Source organism: Engraulis encrasicolus, chromosome 22 (assembly GCF_034702125.1).
Source record: "Engraulis encrasicolus isolate BLACKSEA-1 chromosome 22, IST_EnEncr_1.0, whole genome shotgun sequence".
Taxonomy (NCBI): Eukaryota; Metazoa; Chordata; class Actinopteri; order Clupeiformes; family Engraulidae; genus Engraulis; species Engraulis encrasicolus.
In genome coordinates, this window is record NC_085878.1 from 8,202,746 (window position 1) to 8,226,753 (window position 24,008).

The window sequence follows — 24,008 nt, forward strand, 5'->3', positions numbered from 1 at the left end:
AGTGTTGTACCTAAATCATAAATGAACTTCTAGTTCTACTTTTAACACCAATTTGACAAGGTCTATGGGAACAACTATGTAATATGTACTAGTGTTGTACTTACACCATGAATTAACTTCTTATCTGCAGGTGTATGTGAATATCGGGAGCGATTTCGAGCCCAAGTCGGGCATGTTCCGCTGTCGTATCCCTGGGGCCTACTACTTCTCTTTCACCGTGGGCAAGTTCCCGCGCAGAGACCTGTCTGTCATGCTCATGAAGAACCGTAACGAGGTGCAGGCCATCGTCTACGATGAGAACGCAGGAGAGGAACGCAAGGTTACTATTACTATAACTATTATTATTATTATTACTATTATTTTTAAATTTATTTGTATAACCTCTGCCAAGGAAGTTATGTTTTCTGTCGTGTTTGTTTGTCTGTTTGTCTGTCTGCCTGTCAGCAGGATAACTCAAAAAGTCATGTACAGATTTTGATGAAATTGTGTTGGACATGACAAAGGAACAAGTGATTAAATTTTAGTGTTGATCCGGATCACAATGTAGATCCATGAATGCCTTAAAAGATTCTACACCATTGCCTGATACGGCGAATTTTGACATTCCAGTTTTTAACTCCACAAAGGCAAAGCAGAAACACTTGAAAAAGAATTAGGTTGTAACACAGTCAAAATGTAAACAGCAAACAGTTTCTTTGGTGGAGGTCTCTGAGTGCATTTCTAGCTATCATTGATGTTGTTATTTGTTGTTGTTGTTCTTGCTGTTGTTGCTTCAGGTGCAGAGCCAGAGTGCTATGCTGCAGCTGGACTTCGGTGACACGGTGTGGCTCCGTCTCCACGGCGACCCTCGCTATGCGCTCTATAGCAACACTGGCCACTACACCACCTTCAACGGCTACCTCATCTACCCCGACACCTACAGCTACCAGCAGCCCGCTGCCACGGAAACCCCACCGCAGCATCACCTGCATCACCATGACAACGAGGCCACGGTCCACGAGGAGCACGTGGCGCTGCCATTGGTCGAGAGGGATAACATGGAGAACACACTGCATGAGCAACGGAAGGAGGAAGTGGAGGAGCAGGAGGAGGAGAAAGAGGAGGAGGAGCAGACTCGTGAGGAAGAGCAGCAGCAGGAAGAGGAGGAGGAGGAGGTGGATGAAGAGGACCCAAGGTCGGCGTTCTCCGTGGGCCGCACCCAGAGCATCGTCGGGGTCAACCGGGGTCATGCCGAGCACCACCAGCCAATCACCTTCGACTCGGAGTTCGTCAACATCGGCGGAGACTTCAACGCGAGCGCAGGCACCTTCACCTGCCGCCTCCAGGGGGCGTACTACTTCAGCTTCAACGCCGGCAAGCTGCCGCACAAGACGCTCAGCATCAAGCTCATGAAGAACCACCTGGAGGTAATGGCCATTATTATTACATTATTATTATTAGCATTATTATTATTATTATTATTATTAGTAATAGTAGTGGTAATAGTATTATTAAGGTGCAAGCTGCTGCACAAGATGCTCAGCGTCAAGCTCATGAAGAACCACCTGGAGGTGATGGATGTTATTATTAGTATTATTATTATTATTATTATTATGATTAAGGATGTTATCATTATTGTTATTATTATTTTTAGTATAGTAGTTTAGTATTGTGGCATTACTATTAGTATAATTAAGGCGCAGAGCCAGAACAAATATTGTTATTGTGATTATTATTATAACTTTCATTGTTGTTATTATTGATGATGATGTTGTTGTCATCGTCGTTGTTATTGTTGTTGTTATTGTTGTTGTTGTCCAGGTGATGGCCATGATCTATGACGACTCCGACCAGCAGAAGGCGCTGCAGAGCCAGAGCCTGATGCTTCCTCTGTTGCCCGGCGACACGGTCTGGCTCTACAGTCACCAGCGCGACGGCTTCGGGGCCTACAGCAACCACGCCAAGTACATCACCTTCACTGGCTTCCTGGTCTACCCAGAGCCGCTACCCAATCAGAAGCTGGGACAACAGGGGCAGCCAGCCAACCAGAAGCAGGGGCAGCCACAGTCGTCCAATGAGAAGAGCACACAGCCCTAAGTTTTGCTGGCAGGCACGAGGCGGACGTTCCGAAGGGATTTAGAGAGTAAAAGTCCTCCTGCTATAATATTCATTGATGATTATACAACGGTTAGATACAGTCAAATTATTTAACAATTTCTGATTGGATGAGACATGCTCTACGCGCCACTAGCAGTGAGGGTATCCCCCAACATACTTGGATGGCAACATGTCATCATGCATAGGCGTATCAATGACACGCTGATTTGAACCCACTATTGCGTGTGTCCAATACGTATTTCCAAGTTAAAGCGTGCTCCACAACGCCCTGTGACAGGTTAGGTTTAGGGATGGTTTTGGTTTAGGCACAATTTAGGCAGAAATTCGCCTAATCTCGCTGTTCTTGGCAAAAGTAAAGCAGCAGAAACATTGCTTTACTGACAGGTTAGGTTTAGGGGTGGTTTTGGTTAGGGCACAGCAAATCATGTTTGCGTTTAGTAACAGAAATGTGCTGTGACAAAACAAAATCGCAGACACGGCGGGAAAACTGTGCAAACCTCGTCACGTGTCAAAAGTGCATGAAAGCGCTTTACCGTTGCGCTTTAACTTCAAAATGCGTCGCACCAACACGCTGAATGCACTTGTGTGCGATACATACGCTAAAGCATGATGACAGCCTGTGGATGGATGACTCTTCGCATCTAATCACTCAAGTCCCACAAACAAAGTCTATTTCCATAGCTCCCACCATCTGGTTAAAACCATAATTGGGCAAATAAGTTAGCCGCCATATCTGACGGGTTGATTTTACAGATATCAGAGAGCGTATAAACAAATGATACTGTATGTATGGCAGGGCTTTTACTCTCTACTTACTCCTCCTGTTGTCCACCTCTGCTCACAAACCCCGAGGGACAGGCCCAAAGACTTTGGGGACACATCTGTGTGGATGCATACAGTACATACATATATAAACAAATATACAAACATGCACCAATCTCATCAGTTTGGTAGTTCAGTCATTGTCTAAATACACTCCCTCCCCGTGTATGATCTCTTGTGACTTTTCAGATGCCTGAACATGAACAGTTAACGTAAAATGCTGCAAAAATAAGGTGATGATGTCCTCCTCTGAAGTAACAAAACATTATCTTACCGCAGTTGATGAAAAAGTGATTTTTCAGCTAAAAGCACAATTCTGTCCAGAGCTTTATTTTTGGTCCTAACAGTGTTATTTTTCACAAGCACAAGCTCTGCTAGTCACAGCCATCTGCACTGATCTTAATTTGGTCCTAGAGGTGTTATTCTTCACTGACACAAGCTCTTAGTGACACCCCAATGGGTCCAATGCCATCTGTGGCAGTGACACATCAATGGGTCCAATACCAGCTGTGTTAAGGCAGACTCAAACTACACGTCTATCCACCCAATCCAAAACGGCTCAAACCCTAATTACTACAATCTGTGGAACGTTACCACCCAAGACCATCGAAAGCAATTGTTGGGCACGTTTCCTTCATCGTCTGCGACTCTCTAAGATCGCAAATCATAGATGTCAAACGTTTTACGGCATTTACGGCCCGAAATAGAATGACGGGTAGCCTATTGTCTCTGCGTTTACGAGCAGAGATAAGATTGACAGTTGCGATTGTCTTTAAGTGTGCGGCACAACCTGATGTCAAATTAGGCTTAGATTTTAAAGCCGTGTTGTTAGAAGCAGTCTTTAGTGACACCCACATGGCTACAATAGGGCTGAGCAATCCTGACCTCTGCCCTCCCCAACTCCCCTCTATTGATCACACGACACCATCATCCAAATCCATCCCGTTGATACTGCAGGTTACACATGTATTGTTCTGTATTGTCCACAGTAGTGTCTGTTACAGTACTATGCTTTAATATGATCTCCTTTAAGTATTGCGAGATGGAGAAGCACAAAGGGGTGGGCTATACTAAGACGCTGGTTCAGGAGTAAACCAGGTTAGGTTAAGAGGTAAATCATCTAATAGAAGAGCCTAGAGTCCTCGTTTTCTGAAGAGGCTCTTCCAGGCTCTTCTAAACCAGGTTAAGTTGAGAGGTAAATCACCTAATAGAATAGCCTGGAATCCTCCTTTTCTTAAGAAAATGAGGACTCTAGACTCTTCTATCAGAAGATTTACCTATTAACTTAATCTGGTTTACGCCTGAATCAGCTTCTTAGTGTAGGCTCCAGGTGTTGAGCACAAACCCACAGACTACAATGTGACAGAGGACTCCTGGTCCGATGAGAAAAGCACAATGAGTCTCAACAATCAGGTGAGAGTTGTTAAAGCAGAAAGCTATGTTGTCAACAGGGCTGTGTGATTTATTTTGTATTATGATGAGCTTTTAAAATCACAAAGATTGTATTATTAAAGTTGAGATATACCCAAGAAAAGCACTGACAAAAGCACCGGCAAAAGCAATTTTGCAAATCTAAGACAAGAACAAAAAGCACTCCAGTGAATCACTGAATCACCGATGCACCGAATCCAAGATCCAGATCCGGATCCGGCAGAATAATAGGGTTTTTAACAGGATCCGGATCCGGTTCCAGGATCCAGGATCCGGTAGCCGAGGCTTTTCAGTCAAAATAGTTTGAGCCAACGTGATAAAAAGGGCCCACGTGTGTGAGTAGGCTATGTGTTTCAACCCTTTCGTAGGATCCGGTATCCGGTTCCGGATCCGGCAGGAGCTTAAGCAGTGGATCCGGTATCCGGCAGGATCCTAAAAATCAGGATCCGGTGCATCTCTAGTTTTAAATGCTGAATGAAGCATCAAAGTGTTTCCAACGTCTGTCATGCATGGGTTCATAATGACGTACAGTGGGTCCTATCTCATATCGCTTCCTTGTATATTGAACATGTGTACATAGCCATCCGCCTCTGTGACAATTGAAGACAGCGGTCTGCATTTTGTTCATGTGACTTGTGTAACTCTGTGACTTGTTGGATGGAGTGCAACCCCTGCATGTCCCTTTGACCCTTTATCAGATGCCAGATGATTGGACGCTTGATCAAAACTTTGGTCACGAACAGGAAGGAACATTATCAAAATAATAATATGTGAATGCCTTTTTTTCTTTCTTTTTTGGTCAATCCTTTTTATGTACATTTGCTTTTTATTTTGGATTTCTAAAATGTAAAGAAAAATGTTCAGTGTTTCTTAAACGGAATGCTTAAATGAATTTATTTTTTATTTTTTTGCCAAAGCTCAAGTCAATAAACACATGAAAAGAGTAAAATATGAATGTACATCAATGCACCGAACACAGCGATCTGCTGATCACCAATCACAGTGCACATCATTGACAAGCTAATCAGAAAGGCTGAGAGAAATGTGGACTTATAAATGGATAGTCTTTATTCTACTATCAGGACAAGTGTCCTCCGAGAGAATCCAGAGACCACATTGCATTACATTACAACCCTCTGCTTTATTTATCAAGAGAAGTCACCTTGTTTGCATTCCGTGTAAGATCATGTGGAGGTGCTGCCCTCTGCTGGCTAGAATTAAAACTCTCATCAGCCCATGTCTTCCACTCTGCTGATAACTTCACATTCTCATTTACTCTCAACAGGAAGGACACACAGAGGCAATTCTAGGGTAACTTCGGGCCCCCAGCGAAACTTCCAAAGAATGACCATTTACAACAACTCGCCACTACTGTAGTTTAAAGTCTGTTAAAGTCTGTCTTGGGGGCCCCAAGCGGCTGCCTGCCTTGCCTGGTGACAAGATGCACCTCTGAGGACACATATGAACCAAAGCATGCCATAATACGGTCCACAACCGTATGCAGCAATAATAGTGTGTCATAATGACAGCCGCCAGTTGGTCTCATAGGATTCAATGTTAATTGCTATCAAAGAGGTAAAATCTGCACTGCTATACTCGGAGAACGATTGAAAGAACAGGAGAAGGGTAAAATTCAATCATTTCACTCAAGGAGAGGTGTACAATAACCTTATTTCCAAAAATGCACAGTATCACTTTAAAACACATAGTACACACATAGTCTACACAGTTGTATCTTCTCTCAGCATGTTTGTTATATGGCTTCTTCTATAGTTGCAGAAGAGTTAACAACTAAAACATCAGTCTTCTGCTTTAATTCACTACTCACACTCATACATACAGCATTTCATAGATCTTGAAACAACCAATTGAGTCTGAGTACTAATACTACATGAGTTCAACAATTTACAAAAGGATATCAGATCAACTTCACAAATAAGAGCATGAGAACAAAATTATATAAAATAAAATTAATGGACTGTGAATGCTGTGTACAGAATATAAACACAATCATTGTTTACACGAAACAACGTTTTATGGAACATTACATCTAAGATGTCGTGTGTGTGTGTGTGTGTGTGTGTGTGTGTGTGTGTGTGTGTGTGTGTGTGTGTGTGTGTGTGTGTGTGTGTGTGTGTGTGTGTGTGTGTGTGTGTGTGTGTGTGTGTGTGCGCGTCCGTGTGTGCGCGTCCATGTGTGTACTGGTTCCTCATGAGTCTCTGGATGTCAGACCTCATCATCACTGCCATGGCTCACATACTGCTGAGTGCGGCTACAGCCACATGATCAGGGGCAACTAGAGATCCTGGTACCACCATCGGAAATAAAAAGGGGGGAAGTATTGCTGCGGCTGCCATCTGTAATTGAAAGACACAATAGCCTGTTTGCATTACATCAGCCCACGAACACACCAGCGGCGACCTAGCTACAAAGAATTGCTGGACTGTGTTCATAACAAGAGTGACCCGAGCAATGGAAACGAGTATGCCCAGAATCAGTCTTCATCAGGGCAAACTTTGTTGCTTCTTGCAAAGATGTTTTTAAAATGGATTCCATGTCATGTGCAAAATCAGTGCATTGTGACATACATTTCAACATAAAAATCCCATCACCAGTGCATTTGCAAAGTAGACAATAGACAAGGACAAATAATAACGAAAAAGTCTTAAAGGGCCCAGATAAGTTCTTAGTTAAAAGGGCTTGGATGCAGACATCTATAGGGGCCTAGGCAGAGGCAGAATTTTAGAAGACTATGGCATTTGCACTGGCCATATATGTCATAGTCTTCTAAAATTCTACCTCTGCCTAGGCACCTATAGATGTGCGTTATTCATTAAAAGAAAGGATTTTTAACTTTTTTCACTAAGAACAGTGTGCCTCGGATCATTCTGACTACCACTTTCAACAAGGAACCTTCTTTTTGGGCCTTCACATTTTTGGAGATACTCACAAGCCAAGTTACTGAAGTTATCATGTCCTTTCTGAAGAGAGCCTGATTCTTTTACAAACAATTGACCCAACGCAGCACTCTTCTTTTCCTCTTTTTCGAGTATGCCCAGATTCTGACATTCCAATTGGCTGCAGTGACCACATCATAGCTAGTAATTAGTATAATATTCACAGAAGTTTAACTACAAACTGTCGCTATAATATGAGCTTTGACAGTCTTCCTATGGTCACACATGTCTAGTAAAGATGGCCATGGTCTTGATATGATATATGGTTTTCCCAGGCATACTGTATGCCACCTTGACATGTGAGAGGCCATTTGTGTCTAGGGAATTGTGACACAAAGAGCTCACTCACTCACTCTCTTACTCTCTCTCCTCTCTGTCAAGTGGTGAAGGGAGGGATATAGAGAGGGATAGCATTCCCTGCATCAACCAAAGTATTATGCTCCTTGGAATGAAGAGTAGAACATCTTCAAGCTCAAAGATAAAGTTGCTTCCAGCTAAAATCTTGATGACATGAATGAGTGCAGACTGGCAACACAGACTGAAGCTGACATGTAAAGATATGGACTACACCTACAGTACAACACACATTTGTGTAGGTGAGACTTCAAATTTCCAGGTGTTTTCAAGCCCTGACTCATTTAAATGAATTGGTATAGAGTCATTGATCACATTAAATCATTGAATCATTGAATCTCGTACTGGCCCGCCTCCACGCAATACTTACTCTAGTTTAATTTGTTTACTCTCTGAGTTCCTCAGAAGAGTCTCAACATCTGATTCCTTCAGATTATTGCCACTCAGGTCCAGATGAGTCAGACTTGAGCCTGACATGATGGCTGCAGCCAAAGATGAACAGCTTTTCTCTGTCAATCCACACTCACAAAGCCTGGGAAAACATCATGATACATATAAAGACAGGCACTGTGTAAGCACATGTAATGTAGGCTAATGTTTTGATGTATTGGCTCACTTTAATGTCTCAAGTTGGCAGAGTGGATTTCCTGATGCAGCACTAAGGAGGGCCACTCCAGAGTCCTGCAGATTATTACCACTCAGGTCCAGCTGTCTGAGACTTGAGCCTGAGCTGAGGGCTGCAGCCAGAAGGGAGCAGCTTTTCTCTGTCAGGTTACAGTCACGCAGCCTGGAGAAATATGATGATACATTTCAACAAACTTATCAAACACACACACACACACACACACACACACACACACACACACACACACACACACACACACACACACACACACACACACACACACACACACACACACACACTTCTTGCATATGTTTTGTAATAGTATAATACTGTCTATCACTATCACTTCAGAGAAGGGGCTTTAACAATAGCAGGGCTAGTTCCAATGTGAACAATTGCAATGATGCCTCATTAATACATTTGTGTAATTCATGAGATTTGGATTGCAAAGATGTTTGCAAGCTGGTCCACTTTCAACATGGTTGACTTTTTTTTATTTGCGCCAGAACATTTGAATGACCCAATATATATGACTATCAACACTTTGTTCAATTTTTTGCTGAATCTGCATGTTATTGTTTGATTCCTGACAAAAACCAACATAGGTCAGCATCTGCGCCTGCACTTTAGACCCATGTATTGCTTGTTGTGTCCACTCACAAAAAGTAGTAATCACTCAAGATAATGAAAAAGGAGTTTACAACAGAAGTCGGACTTTAACTGGAGCAACAGACGTTTCGGACCTAGTCCATTCTAGTTAACCTCTGACTTCTGTTGTAAATGTTCGGCTACAGTATAAATATTTCACACAAGCCTTGTGTGCGCCTCCTTTTTTCATTATCTCGAGTGATTCCTGACTTACCAAGCTGCTCTCTCTGTCTGTCATTCCTTCACACGCACACTTGGGCATATGATTGACAGGAGAGTTGAAGAAATGATAACCCTCACTAATAACATTCTACTGCAAGTCCTCATGACCAAGGGCTTCCGTTTTCAGAGTTTGACAGCAACTTACTAAGGTGTGCAGTGCACATCGACATGCTGCTTAAAATTTGACTTTTATTGAGGATGAAGTGATATAGTTTGGGCTCATTGGGCAACGGGACATCTGTGAATTATGTTCCGTACCCATGCATACTTTCTGCACACCAGACGTGGTTTGCAGCTGTCCTTGGACGTGGCCACATCTGGCTTCAGTAGCTAAATCACAGACTACTAAATCACAGCATGGCAGAAAAATGACTGAGTGCATAGCAGTGAGATTGTCTCAAGAGCTCAAAATTCACCTTGATTGGCTTGGTTACAGGTCTCTTGTGTACAGACACCAACCCCCCAACCGCCCCCCTCCCAAAAAAAAAAACAACAAAAAAAAAAACAAGCACATGCGCACGCACGCACACACACACACACACACACACACACACACACACACACACACACACACACACACACACACACACACACACACACACACACACACACACACACACAATTTATAGTGTTATTTTATTATTGACTCACGACACTTTTCTTGAGGCCTTGACCACAGACATCAGCCCCAGTAGACACTCGTTTGATCTGCCATATTAACTCAACTTAAACATATCCAACTCCTGTTCTGAGGTCAGCAGCACAAATGCCACAGCTGACCACTGTGCAGAGGAGAGATTGGCTCCCCGTAGAGCTCCTAATTTCAGGTAGCATTGGATTTCCTCCAGAAGGGACTGGTCATTCAGCTCAATGAGACAGTGGAACAGATTCATGCAATCTCAGAGGAGGAATTCTCTCTGATCTTCTTCTTGATGTACTGAACAGTTTTATCTGTGCTTTGTGATTGGATGGTTGCCTGTGGCAGCAGAGCTCTCAATAGATTTTGATTGGACTCTAGTGAAAGGCCAAGAAGGAAGCGGAGGAAAAGGTCCAGGTGTCCGTTTCTGCTCTGTAAGGCCAGATCTATGGCATTCTTGTGTAGCTCATGGACATACACATGGACAGGTAACAGCTTCGGGTTAGTTGTGTTCAGAACATTTTCCTTGTGGATGATGAGATCGAGGTGCACATATAATGCAGCAAGATGCTCCTGAATGCTGAGATGCACAAAGCGGAACACCCTCCCCTGATACAGCTCGGCCTCCTCTCTGAAGATCTGGGTACACACTCCAGAATACACTGAGGCCTCTGTGATGTCAATGCCGCATTCTCTCAGATCCTCCTCATAGAAGATCAGGTTGCTCTTCTGCAGCTGCTGAAATGCAAGCTTCCCCAGTTTGAAAATCATCTGTCCATCTGTCTCTTTTCTATGTGTGTACTTCTGCTTGATTTGTGCCTGAATCGCCCAGAAACATGTGTACATTTGAGTCAGAGTTTTTGGGACCTCTCGTGATTCAGTTTCTCGCAACATTTTCCCCAGAACAATGGATGCAATCCAGCAGAAGACAGGAATGTGGCACATAGTGTAGAGACTCCTGGATGACTTCAGGTGTATAATGATTCTGCTTACCAGATTCTCATCCCTGATTCTCTTCCTGTAGTACTCCTCCTTCAGGGGGTCCTTGAACCCCCGTACTTCTGTCACCTGGTCAACACACTCAGGGGGGATCTGACTGACTGCTGCTGGTCTGGATGTAATCCAGAGGAGAGCAGAGGGCAGCAGATTTCCGTTGATGAGGTTTGTCAGCAAACCAGACACTGTGGTTGCTTCTGTCACATCACAACACTTTGAGGTGGAGTTGAAATTCAAAGGAATCCGGCACTCATCAAGACCATCAAAGGTGAACAGCACTTTGCATTTGTCATCAGCGAAAATGCTGAAATCAAGGATTTCACCACAGAATTGTTTAATCAGACCCACTAAACTGAGATTTTCCTGCTTCACTAAATTAAGCTCACGGAAAGGAAGAGGAAATATGTATTGGACATCCTGGTTGCCTTTTTCTTCAGCCCAGTCCAAAATGAACTTCTGCACAGAGACTGTTTTGCCAATGCCAGCCACTCCCTTTGTCAGGACAGTTCTAATGTCCTTTTCTTGTCCAGGTAAGGGTTTGAAGAGGTCATTGCACTTGATTGGTTTGTCATGTATAGTTGATCTCTGGGATGCTGCCTCAATGTGTCTGACCTCATGTTCATCATTGACCACTCCACTGTTCCCCTCTATGATATAGACCTCTGTGTAGATCTCATTGAGTAGTGTTGGGTGTCCCTGCTTGGTGATTCCCTCAGTCAAACACTGAAACTTCTCCTTCAGAAGGCTTTTATGGTCCTTTAGGATCTGGTTATATCTATATAACACAAAAAAGTGTATTTACTTGTTAAAAGTTTCACTTCAATTGATTTAGCATTAAAATCATTAACATTAGGCATGACTCCATTGATATAGTTACTGAGTTCAAATATCTTGATGTAAAACAAGATTGTAACCTCAACTTCAACAAGTATATTAAAAATAACTAAAACAATGAAATATACCGGTAGCCTGGACATTTTTTGACATTTAAGATTGTTGCTTCCTGTGCATGTAGCCAAAACCTTTGCACATAGTCTCATTTTTTCAGGCCAATCAATTTACCATTACACCGTTAAAAGCTAAATAAAAAATAAAGAAGCTTTAAAAGTTCTTGATAAGAAACCACTTCATTATCATCACTGCAATATTTTAGAGAAACACTGTTTACTACATTTTGAGTTTTCAAGCTTGTGCCTTGTGTATAAGATTCTACATGGTCTGGCCTCTGCATGTCTTTTGGAGTTTGTACGTAACCAACCTACTAGTTCCATACGATCCTCAAGAACAGCGGTTAGAGCACACTGCAATCTTCACTCACACACACACACACACACACACACACACACACACACACACACACACACACACACACACACACACACACACACACACACACACACACACATACACACACACACGCACACAAACACACACACTACAGTTTTTCCTGTTACCTAAAGCAATTTCTTTTGTACTGTAACTTTGGCTGCTTTGGTGGAACTCTTCACATAGACGCACAAACCTTTAGCTAAATTAGCCAAACTAATAGCACAAAACTGCTTTGCACTCAAGAAGCAATGACACAAGACAGACAGACAAACAGACAGACAAACAAATACACACACACACACACGCACGCACACACACGCACACGCACGCATGCACGCACGCACACACACACAGCTAAGATGTGATGTCATTGTAATAAACTAGGGATGGCAAATATGATTAATAAATTAGATAAAAATAGGATAGGATAGGATACTTTTTTTTTTATTCAATATCTTTTCAGGAAATATGTACAGATCATTATTTTTAACATTGATATTGAAAGGTAAAAAAAACCCCAAAAAGCCGCTCTTGGCTGCTTGTCGCGGGGAAACCCAAATGACAAAAAAACAGAGAAATAAAGAAAAAGACTAAAAGAGAAACAGAGTAAAAAAAGAGAAAAGAAAGAAGAAAAAAAAGAAAAGAAAAGTTATGAGTTTGAACTAGAAAAATGACATTTAGATCAGCACTCCATGTGACTTGGCCTCACACAAATCCCACCTCACTCACACAACCCCCCCACCCCCAACAGTCACAAAGTGATATAGGTGACCCCCCCCCCCCCCCCCGCCCCCTTCCCCCCTCCCCCCACACACACCTCACACAGACAGGTTGAAGGGCTATGTGTTTCGCTTACGAATTACAGTTCATTTTACAGGGTGGGCCTTTTCCATATCTCAAGGCAATTAGCATCTATGGGGTATATTTACACAATAGCATTTTTTTCATTTCTCTTTTAAATTTTTTTAGTGATTCACACAACTTCACCTCTTCCTCTAGTTGGTTCCATATTTGGAAGCCCCTGCAGGCAACGCTAAGACCTGTGGTTTTTAGTTTTCTTTTCTTGCCCCAGTAAAGCCTTTTTTCTCTGGTGCCATACCGGTGCAGGGGTCTACAGACAGGGATGAGTTCACATAAGCAGTGGTTGAGTTTATTTATGACTTGATGAATTGTGACAGCATTGAGAAAGGTGTTTAGATCCTCAAGTTTCAGTATTCTGGCTGCTTTAAAAAGGGGTGCTGTATGACTTCTTGAATGTGACCAGAAGATGGTTCGGATAACTTTCTTTTGTAGGCATTGAAGTTTGTGTAGGTAGCTTGGGTAGGTGTTGCACCATATAATATTGCAGTAATGTAGATGTGGTTCAAAGAGTGATCTGTAAAGGATGAGTAGTGCTGAGCTTGGTAGGTGATATCGTAGTTTGTAGAACAAGCCAGAGTACATGGATAGTTTTTTTGTCAGTAGATCAGTGTGGTGTTTAAAGTTTAGTTTTTCATCTATGTGAATCCCAAGGAATTTTGTGTGTTCTACTCTATTTATATTGTGGCCGTCAATGTTCAGGCATACGTTTTCTGTTTGTTTTCTGTTTTTATTTGATCTAAATATTATGAAGTTGTTTTTTTTGGTGTTTAATGATAGTTTGTTACATTTCAGCCATATATTAACTTTTTCAATCTCTGTGTTTGTTATTGTTTCTAGCTCTGATGGGTCATGGTGTGAATGTAGGAGGTTTGTATCGTCTGCAAATAGTACTTTCTTGAGGGTGTCTGTGCAGTTGGTAAAGTCATTCATATATATTATGTATAGTAATGGTCCCAGTATGGATCCTTGTGGAACCCCATGTTTTGTAAATTGTTCAGTGGAGTTAGATCCTTTTATACTCACATACTGCTTTCTCCCATACAGGTAGCTATTGAACCATTTCAACGCGATTCCTCTAATGCCATAGAAGCTGAGTTTGTCCAGTAGTATGTTAAGGTTTATTGTGTCAAATGCTTTGGATAGGTCTAAGAAGACACCGATTGCAATTTCCCCTTTTTCAAATGCGTCATTTACTTTTTCTATCAGGTCTAGTACAGCCATGTCTGTGGTTCTGTTTTTTCTGAAGCCATATTGTGATGTGTCCAGGATATTGTACTTTTCTATGTATTTATATAATCTAGTGTGCACTATTTTTTCATATATTTTTGAGAGGGAGGGTAGTATGGAAATTGGTCTGTAGTTATTTAGATCGTTGTTGTCTCCAGATTTGTGTATAGGTGTAATTTTAGCTATTTTAGCCTGTTTAGGAACAGATCCCCAGGATAGTGACAGATTGATGCAATGCGCTAATGGACCAGCAATTTCATTGGCTATGGCTTTGAGTGTGGTGTTACATATACCGTCGGTGCCTGAGGAACGTGAGCTTTTTGTGCGTCTGATTGTTTCATACACTTCCATACTGTTTGTTGGCATAATGTAGAAAGACTGAGAGTGGCTATTTTTTAGGAAGTGTCTGTACGTGAAATGTGATGGATTATTGATGACCTGTGCAAGATTTTCTCCAGTGGAAATGAAGTGTGTGTTGAGTACCTCTGCCAGGCCTGTATCATCAGATGTTGAATTTCCAGGGAGCAGTGAGGCATCTGGTAATACAGATTTTTTCGGGCCTTTACCCAGCACTCTGTTTAGCACCTGCCATGTTTTTTTAACATCACCTTGTGTTTTGTTTAATAGTTCTGTGTAGTGTTTTTGTTTGGCCTTTCTGATTGTATGTGTAAGTTTATTTCTGTATTGGGTAAATTTTGCTTTATTTTCTTCAGTTGGATTTTTTATGTACTTTTTGTATAAGTTATTTTTGTTGGTAATCAGTTTTTTGATGTCTTTTGTGATCCATGAGTTTATGCGATTAGTGTCCTTGATGGTTTTCTCAGGTATTGCACTGTGTACAGAGTCTTGTATCTCTTTAACTAATGTTTCATAAGCCAAGTCTGGGTCGTGGCATCTGTAGACATGGGTCCAATCTTTTTGTTGGAGGTGTGTGCGTAAATTTGTTAGTGTATTCATATTTAATATTTTCATCTTTCTATTTTCAGTACTGGATTTTAGGTTATTGGTGAGTTTCATGAAGAGAACTATGGGAAAGTGGTCTGAGATTCCTGATAGTATTACACCAGACTTGACTTTTTCATATTCAATGTTTGTGATGATGTTGTCAATGATGGTTTTGCTTCTATTGGTTACTCTTGTATATGTGTTGATTGCAGCTGAGAAATTGAAAGAGTGTATGGTATTCATGAAGTCATTTTTGGTTTTGTCATTTTTTGCAATGTCAATGTTGAAGTCGCCAAGCATTACACATCGCTTCTTTTTCATAGAAATGTGATGTAGTGTATCCTCAAGTTTTTGTCTGAAAATCTCAGGGTTAAAACTAGGTGGCCTGTATATAATACCTATAATAAGGTTTTCCAACTTTGAAGTTTTTATTTCTATAAAGAGAGAGTCAGAGTAGCCATCATTAATAGTTAAGTCTTCACAAACATTTGCAGTGTATTTAGCATTTACATATAGACATACTCCCCCCCCACTAGAGTGCACTCTGTTTTTGACCATTAGGTTGTAGTCGCCTATGTTTAAGCACCCTAAGTGGGAGTTTTCATGGAGCCAAGTCTCACTACATCCCACTATATCAAAGGGGTTTGAGGTGGATAAAAGGGCCTCCAGTTCATTATGGTGTTTGTTCAGGCTTCTGATATTAATGTGGAAAAAGGAAAAGTGTGTGGAGTTGTTCTTGATTTGGTCCATGGTGTATGTTTTGCAGTGTATGTGTTCGCCCATATCCAGATGTTCGTCCTCGGCTATGTCATTAGGTCCCATTCCTGTTTTGGTTTCGATCCATAGTGTTTTTTGCCCGTTGATGTGTAGAAATGGAAGTGGTCCATCTTCCTGTTCCTTTTGCCCCCAGTGTCCTGTCCTGCTGTGTCACCCCAATCCCTAGCCACCCTGCACCACCCCCCTTCTCCCAAGGCACACGTGTAACCCCCCCCCCCTCCTTCCCGACACATGTATGCATGCATGTCCATAATGCATAGAAGCGCGCACACACACGCACACGCACACACACACACACACACACACACACACACACACACACACACGCAAGGTAATGGGAAAATTGAAATAGAAAAGACAGAGGATAAGAGAGAGAGAGAGAGAGAGAGAGAGAGAGAGAGAGAGAGAGAGAGAGAGAGAGAAAAGAAAATCCACATGAAACACATATTGTCGCAGACAAGAAACGAATGGGAAAAATAAAATGGAAAAAAGACAAACATATAAACACAGACAACATATGAATGTGACAAACATAGAGCAAGTAGGGGCACATAGACAAAACATCTGTCATGTGTCTCTCCTATGTAGGCTACGTAGAGGAGAGAGAGAGAGAGAGAGAGAGAGAGAGAGAGAGAGAGAGAAATACACTTAGATGTTTACATTTAACGTTTCATTGATGGTGGTGTCTTACTTCTGATCAGGGGAGTGTCTTGATCCAAACCGTAGTGGCAGATCCATGGACTGGTCACTCTTCATGGACACACAGCTGGGTACAGGTGAGTCTGGCCTCTTCACATCAACTGGGCTGGAAGAGTATACACATAACCTCATAGTTGGGATACAACTTCATACATATTAAATATTTAAATTAATGTTGTACGTATTTTAATGGAAGTCCAACTTCTGATCAGAGGAGTCTCCGGATCCAAACTGCAGTGGTGTATCTATGGACTTGTCACTCTTCATTGACAAACAGCTGGGTACAGGGGAGTCTGGCCTCTGCACATTAGGAGGACTGAACAGAGAACAAATCAAGATTGGTTTAAACTTTCAACCTCATATGGATTAGTTTCACTGCTGGGAAGGGCTCTAAATTAACTTTTTCCACCACCAGCCAATTTGGCTAGTAGACATTTTTTCTTACTAGCCAAATGGAAGGTCAACTAGCCATTTTTTTTATCTCACCAAAATAAACCATGCGTTAATTATGTTGCTTTTAATTATTCCATTAAACTATATCCTCAACACAGATAATCAATATAAACATTATACTCAACATATTTCACTGTTCAGGTTATTCTATAATTATTTAGTAATTATTTTTATTACCTGCATTTTCATTATTTTTTATTCAATTTCCTCTGAAACCTACGCTGGACCATATACTACAGACAGCCAAACACTAGCCTATTACACCATCACTCAAACCTCACATGCAGTATAGGCCTACACCTCACACAAAAACAGCATGCCTTCAACACACATGTTGCACACATACCAGACTTTCAACATACACTAGCCAAACACACACAACCAAACACTACAAAACCTCATATCCCCCACACAGTATCACTTAAACTTCACACACTAGGCCAAATGCCATGGACAATGCACAGAAGAGAGGGGTGGGGAGGAGAAGAGGAGGACACACACACACGCACACACACACGCACACACACACGCACACACACAGCCAACTCAGTGCGATGTGTATGATGTCTGCATTGTGTGTTTCTTTATGCTGCTGCTGCTGCTGCTTCGCACCTTTAGGTTCCTGCAGGATTAATACTTGCTTCACTCTAATATCATGCGCTTGGAATGACAATAATTAGGCAACGCTATGTCTAGACATCCAATAACATCACGGAGACCACCCGCTTACTTTGCTACTTTCATAGCGTCGCTAGTTTTTTGTTACCGTTTTTTTTTTTCACTTACTCGTTCATCCATGTCAAACTCGTGCATGGTCTTTCCGATGGCGTGGGCATTATTAGGAAACGACAACTCCGTCGTAGGTACGGTAGTTGCGAGGACCTCGCAAATATCAGACGACTTCTGACAGCAGGGGGGCTACACGGTTTTGACAGACAGCTCATGCTCCTCCACTCATGCCGTTTTCGCTCCACCACCACCACTCCATTTTAGCGTCACTACAGTTGCAAGTTGCATTCGCCGACACATAACCTTTCTCTAACCACTGCCACATTCTTTTTCACCCGTCCAAAACCTACAAAACCGAAGTAATCCGCGCTAGTCCGCTCATTGAAAATATTTGATCAACAGTAGTTCCAGCGCGGGCATCTAACACGCAGCCAATGAATGTGAAGCTGCGTTATTGTGATTAACGGCCAGCCAATGGGTGTGGGCTACATCATGACGGTAGGCCTAATGTTCATGGGTAATGTAGGCGCCGTTTTACGTTCATCAGACGGCAGTCAGCCACAAATCTGTGCTGGCAGCGGTTTTGACGTTCGGGCGCGCGCTAGAGTCTACCGGCCAATTTGGCTAGTGGATGTTTTTTTCTACTAGCCAAAATTGATTTTCACCCGCATTTGGCGTGTTGGCGTGCGTTAATTTAGAGCCCTGCTGCTGGGTATTTCAGACTTACTTTACAGAGTCTTCTGCTCCAAACTGCAATGGTGTACCCACAGACATCATATATGAAGACTAGATACGTCATCGCGTATTTTAAGCACGTCCGCACAGGTCGGCCATATTAGAGCAGCCTAAACTCTCCACAGACCCTCCGTTACACCTGCAGTAAACTGAAGAGTTGAAACGTTGGGATACTTAAAAATGTATTCTGTTGCTTCGCTGAAATATTGACACGGGTTTATAAATGGTAGGGCTCCTTAAAACTTAAGTGTAGACTGGGGTAAAACGCCCAGGAGAGTAATAGACCTATGCTTCCCACTTAACCTATTTGTCCAAACATTTAGATAGACCTACAGCAAATACACATTTTAACCATTGCTGTGCATTACGTTGACGGCATGGATATATTCATTGCACCAAATTAAAGACGACAGAGATGACGTACTGGAAGAGAGCTATACAGCGCAACAGGTTCATTCTATCTGGATGGCTTAAGCGTCACGACTCATTTTGAACACAAGGTAGAGCTGTCGAAACCAAAGCATATACTACAAGTGAACGTTTATTTGTTATTTTACTGAAAATATAAAAGATTACGTTGTGCATTTGTTTATGGGATCTATTTAATTACATGAATAAGCCTACTGAACTATATTATACATGATTTTAGACCTATGCACATAATAATATAATAAAATATAATATAATAATATTGTGAATATTCATCACTATGCAGTATCAACATATACTTATGTTTGGATTTTTTTATACTGTATAAAAAAACAACCCTTTCGAAAATCGATATAAATTTGAGGGAATTATGGCCATCTGAAGAGTATACAACACCCAAAACTCACTGCTACTGGTTGAGCCAGAAGGCTGCTTTAACATGGCCGCCATGCGCGGACGTTTGGCTTGCATGACGGGAACGCGGACGACGCATCTAGTCTTCCTATATGATGTCTGTGGGTGTACCCATGGACTGGTCGCTCTTCATGGACACACAGCTGGAGACAGGGAAGGCTGGCCTCTTCACATCAAATGGACTGGAGGAAGAAAATAAACATAATCTTACACTTCCTATACCTACTGTATATCAAAAGAACACAAAGTACTTTACCTCTCTCTCACACACACACTCACATACACACACACACACATTAACATAACACACACACACACACACACACACACACACACACGTAACGTAACATTAACGTAACACGCACACACACACACACATTAATGTGCATGCACGCGCACACACACACACAAACACACGCACATCCATCTGTTCGCAGACCTTATCACAAAATCATCCTTATCTTCTTGTGCCGACCGTGTGCTTTGTTCTCCAGAGAGACTCATGTTGGAGTGCAATAGCCCCCTCTTCAGGGCCAGACCTAGACAGCAAGCAGAGGGCAACCTGTTAACGGCAGCCTGTCCAAGCGCTGTCCCTGTGCTTGTGTGGGTGTTGGGATGTCGTTGGGGGGGGAGTAAAGTGTCACTGAGTCACCAGGGCCCCATGTATATAGGGTGCCCACACAGTCTGATTTATGAAGATAAATGGCTGGGGGGGTGGGGGTGTCCATTGGAGCTGATTGTACATAGGGCCCAAAATTTGCTGCTACGCCCCTGTGTGGGTGTTGTGCCACATAGCTCCACTGACTGATGTTGCGGCAGCAGCCCCCTCATCAGACCCACACATAACACGTCTGTCATGTTGAACTGCTGCAGCTTACTTTGGGCCAAGCAGAAGGGAAAGAACATATTAAAGACAGGACGAGATGTGGAAGAGTAGAATATTATATGTAATGCCTGAAATAGAGAGGCCTCTTATTTCCAGATTTTATCTAAACCTGTTGAACAGGCTCAGCAGTTGATGCAGGACAATGGAACATACCAAAATGTATGACAGAGAAGGAAACAGTGTGTAGTTAAATAGTGTTTAAGAAAGTTGAGAAAACAATACTGTTGGGTTTTCTTCATCTCTGTTCTTATTTGTTCTTGAATATTGCCCTTCTCCATTCGCTGATCATCATATTCCTCTGTCCTGAATCTTTGGTTTGACGCCGTTCATGTTGTTTGTCACAAAGGAGTAACAAACTTTTCATTTCAAGTTGTGAATTTGAATGTTAGGCAACATATCAAGAAACATTTCTTGAAAAAAAAACAATCCTCATGCAACAGTTCCCTCTATTGTCTTATCTGCCATATCAGGCACTTACCCGACTGGAGGTGCCTCTGTCTGTGTTGCTAGTGTAGACGTTTACTGCAGCTTTCTTTCAGTTACCTGTTGTTTTGGCAGAGTGTGTGGGTGTGTTCTTGTTATGTGGGAGTCGTTTTTCTTGATTGCTTACACACCATTTTCGGAATCAGTTCTTGAATTCTCAAAACTCTACACACAAATCTCCAAACCTCACACACAACGGGCAAAACTCTTCACTACCTCTGAAAAATGCACGTCTAGTCTCAAAACAATGTACTCTCTTCTAAAAAGGTCATTTTGTTCTCAAATGACACACGACACAAGCAGTCATTTTAATACACTCTTATGTGAACAATTGAACACTAATATGCACAAGGTAAAACTCTATACTCAACTTGACACACAGTAGAAACTTATTTTCTTCAGTGTTCTACTTACTAAAGAGGGTATTCTACTGTAGTAAAATACTGAAATATTGTTTTTAGACTTGGAGTACACAGATTTGTGTATATTTTACATATTTTTATGACATTTAAAAAATTGCACTAATTTATTGTAAAATATTGGGTAACCACATGAAAGTGAACTCATGTATAACATATTTTGGAGTTCAAAACTAAACAAATGTGTTTTCTCGCTGCATCCACTCATGTTTTCATCAATATCACATGCAATGTGTGTCCTTATGGGGTGATGATTTCAGATTGTAAACCGGTATGAAGAGAGTCTGCCCATGTGATGAGGAAGTGAACATAGTATGGCGGTTGATTTGAGTATTTTTGAATGACAGTTTGTTCAATGCGACAACCACAGATTTTCTTCATGAAAATTGTGTGTAATCCAGATAATTGTGTGTAGTGGCTTGAAAAGAGCATGTTTCAAAACTGAAGGAATTGTGTTTAGTGTTCAGTGACATTGGTTAGGGGAGTTGGGAAATGGGTGAGATGTTCCGAGAATTGTGTGTGAAGTACCAGAAACTGTGTGGAAGCAATCGAGAAAAACTGTAAGTCCCGGGGCACAATCTGCATTCTGTAACTGTCTGGTTGACCATTGAGTGGGTCACGTCTAAAGGGGGTGGGTTTCCGCCGCCCGCTGCAAGACATGAAGTATTTCATCGGGTTCTCTTTAATATAACAAATGCAGTACAGTACAGTTGGCTACCTATAATGTGGAGTAAACGACTTGGGGGAGCATGTGATGTTACTATGGCGTTACTATGTTACTATGGTGCTCTGACTATCCTAGAGTCTGATACTGTCTCCATGTAGGCTATGTGGAGCTGTGAAGGTCTCCATGGTAAGGCATATCCACCGCGATCAAAATGACGGCATAAAGTATTATTATATAGGCCTATGTTTTCTGGAAAACATTGTTACTTGTGCCAATATGTGATTTTTAACAGTATTATATATTCAGGATCATAAATACACTGAGAGGGCAGACTGTGTGATCCCAATCAGGTTGTGAAGTTCTCCTGTTCTTGTCCGTTTCCAACTAAACAATATATGGAAGTGCTGCCCTCTGCTGGCTAGAAATAACACTCTTCAGCCAGATACTCTAGACCAGTGATTCTCAAACTATGGACCGCGGACTATAAGTCATTCTTGTTCATTTCTGGTATCCACTTTCTGTCGGGTGAACACCCCTTTAGGAGACCTTCGGTTAGGAGACCTTCGGAGTTCTGAGGTTGAGAATAAATGGAGTCCCCTTAGTGCTGTAGATGGCGGTAGCGCACTTGTCGTGCAAACACCTCAAAAACACAAGAAGAAGGAGGGGACAACGCCCCCTTAGGAGACCCAACTTGAGCACACACTTTTGCATTGGGTGGGCGGGTTTCGAAGCCTCTCTATTACTCCACCCTCTTTGCTTCAGCCGTCATCTCCCTCCTCCCACTCCTATCTGCTGATAACTTCTCTCCACTGGCCCTGTCTGTCTGTGTGTCTGTGTGTCTGTCTGTCCCCCTACAGTGTAAGTGTCATCTGCAGAAGGAGGTAAAACCATGGAGGTAGTATAAGAACTGGAAAGAGTGAATAAGTCCCGCCTCCAGTCATTTCAATGGGAAATGTTAGGCTAGTGAATTCAGCCAAAATTGAACACATTTTTCAGCTTCAAAGATGGAGTCGTTTCCACCACCAGTCTACTCAGCCAATTACGTGCCACGTTAATGACTGACTTACGATTGACCAGAAAGATGTATGGAAGACGGGTATTGGATGCATGGAGGTGCCCAACCACACACCTGTATAAGTATGTGTGCCCAACCCTAAACTCACGCACCCACCAATCGCGTCCACCCTCTTTGAGCGAAGTAGTGGCGGAATTGTGACGAGGAATTGCCTTGCTAATCGACGAAGCTAATCAGCCAAATCCTGACCCCCTGGGTAAAACGAACTCAAACGAGTCATATAGACACTCCTCGAAATACATCCAAAGTTACATTATATATCTAGCATAGTCCAGGCCAGGGGGCGAGGTTGTAATCCGTGATTTCGGTTGTCCTTTACCCTCAACATGGTGGCCATAAGAGGACAGTCATAAGGACACAGGCCTCCACTCGTGGTCATACCTCAATACAGCCCAGTGAGAATATTGTGCCTTAAAGACTAAGTGTTAACAGGCTGTATTTTGCATATAAAATGAGAGATACAGCAGCATTTCTTCACCCTGCTGTTATAACATCCTCTATACTCACAGAAGAATCAACAACTACAACATCAGCCTTGCATGTCTGAAGTTTTATATTTATCCTGTCAACATGTTTAGTTGTGCATACTTGATTTCTTTATGTAAATATGTACATGTTTTAATGTGTGCAATTGATATCTCATATTGTTGGTTCTGGATTTATATGCATGTGTAGTGAATAAGAGTGCAGGAGTGTGTGTGTGTGTGTGTGTGTGTGTGTGTGTGTGTGTGTGTGTGTGTGTGTGTGTGTGTGTGTGTGTGTGTGTGTGTGTGCGCGAGCAAAAGACTAAACATTGCATAGACAAAACAAACTTTTGAAGTTTTATTTCTTTATTATTTAAAAAACAAATACATATGAAATAAATATAAAAAGAAAAATGACATTAGTTCACTGTTACACACTGTTAATGCAAGTTGAACTTGCAGGTTTAACCTGCTGCGCCATGCACACGCACACACACACACACTCACGCACACATACACACACACCTATCACAATCCCTTGATCTCCTACAAAAACACACTCACGCACATACACCTGTTCTCCATCCTATGCCTTTACTATGCCACGCAGCCTCATCATCATCAAAC

The 24,008-nt window shown here is 42.1% G+C and overlaps 1 protein-coding gene and 1 pseudogene across 1 annotated transcript in view; one reads left to right on the forward strand and one right to left on the reverse strand.

Annotated features, from left to right (window-relative positions):
• The window catches only part of c1qtnf4 (C1q and TNF related 4), a 4,058-nt gene extending 876 nt beyond the window's left edge, over positions 1–3,182 (forward strand). The window contains exons 2-4 of the mRNA XM_063188052.1: positions 131–319; positions 777–1,406; positions 1,801–3,182. Of these exons, the coding sequence (XP_063044122.1) occupies positions 131–319; positions 777–1,406; positions 1,801–2,076 (1,095 nt within the window). The 3' untranslated portion in view covers positions 2,077–3,182. The remainder of the gene's footprint in view (positions 1–130; positions 320–776; positions 1,407–1,800) is intronic.
• A 3,299-nt stretch (positions 3,183–6,481) lies between these two features.
• LOC134438472 (NACHT, LRR and PYD domains-containing protein 3-like) lies at positions 6,482–20,790 on the reverse strand (annotated as a pseudogene).
• Positions 20,791–24,008: the final 3,218 nt, after the last annotated feature.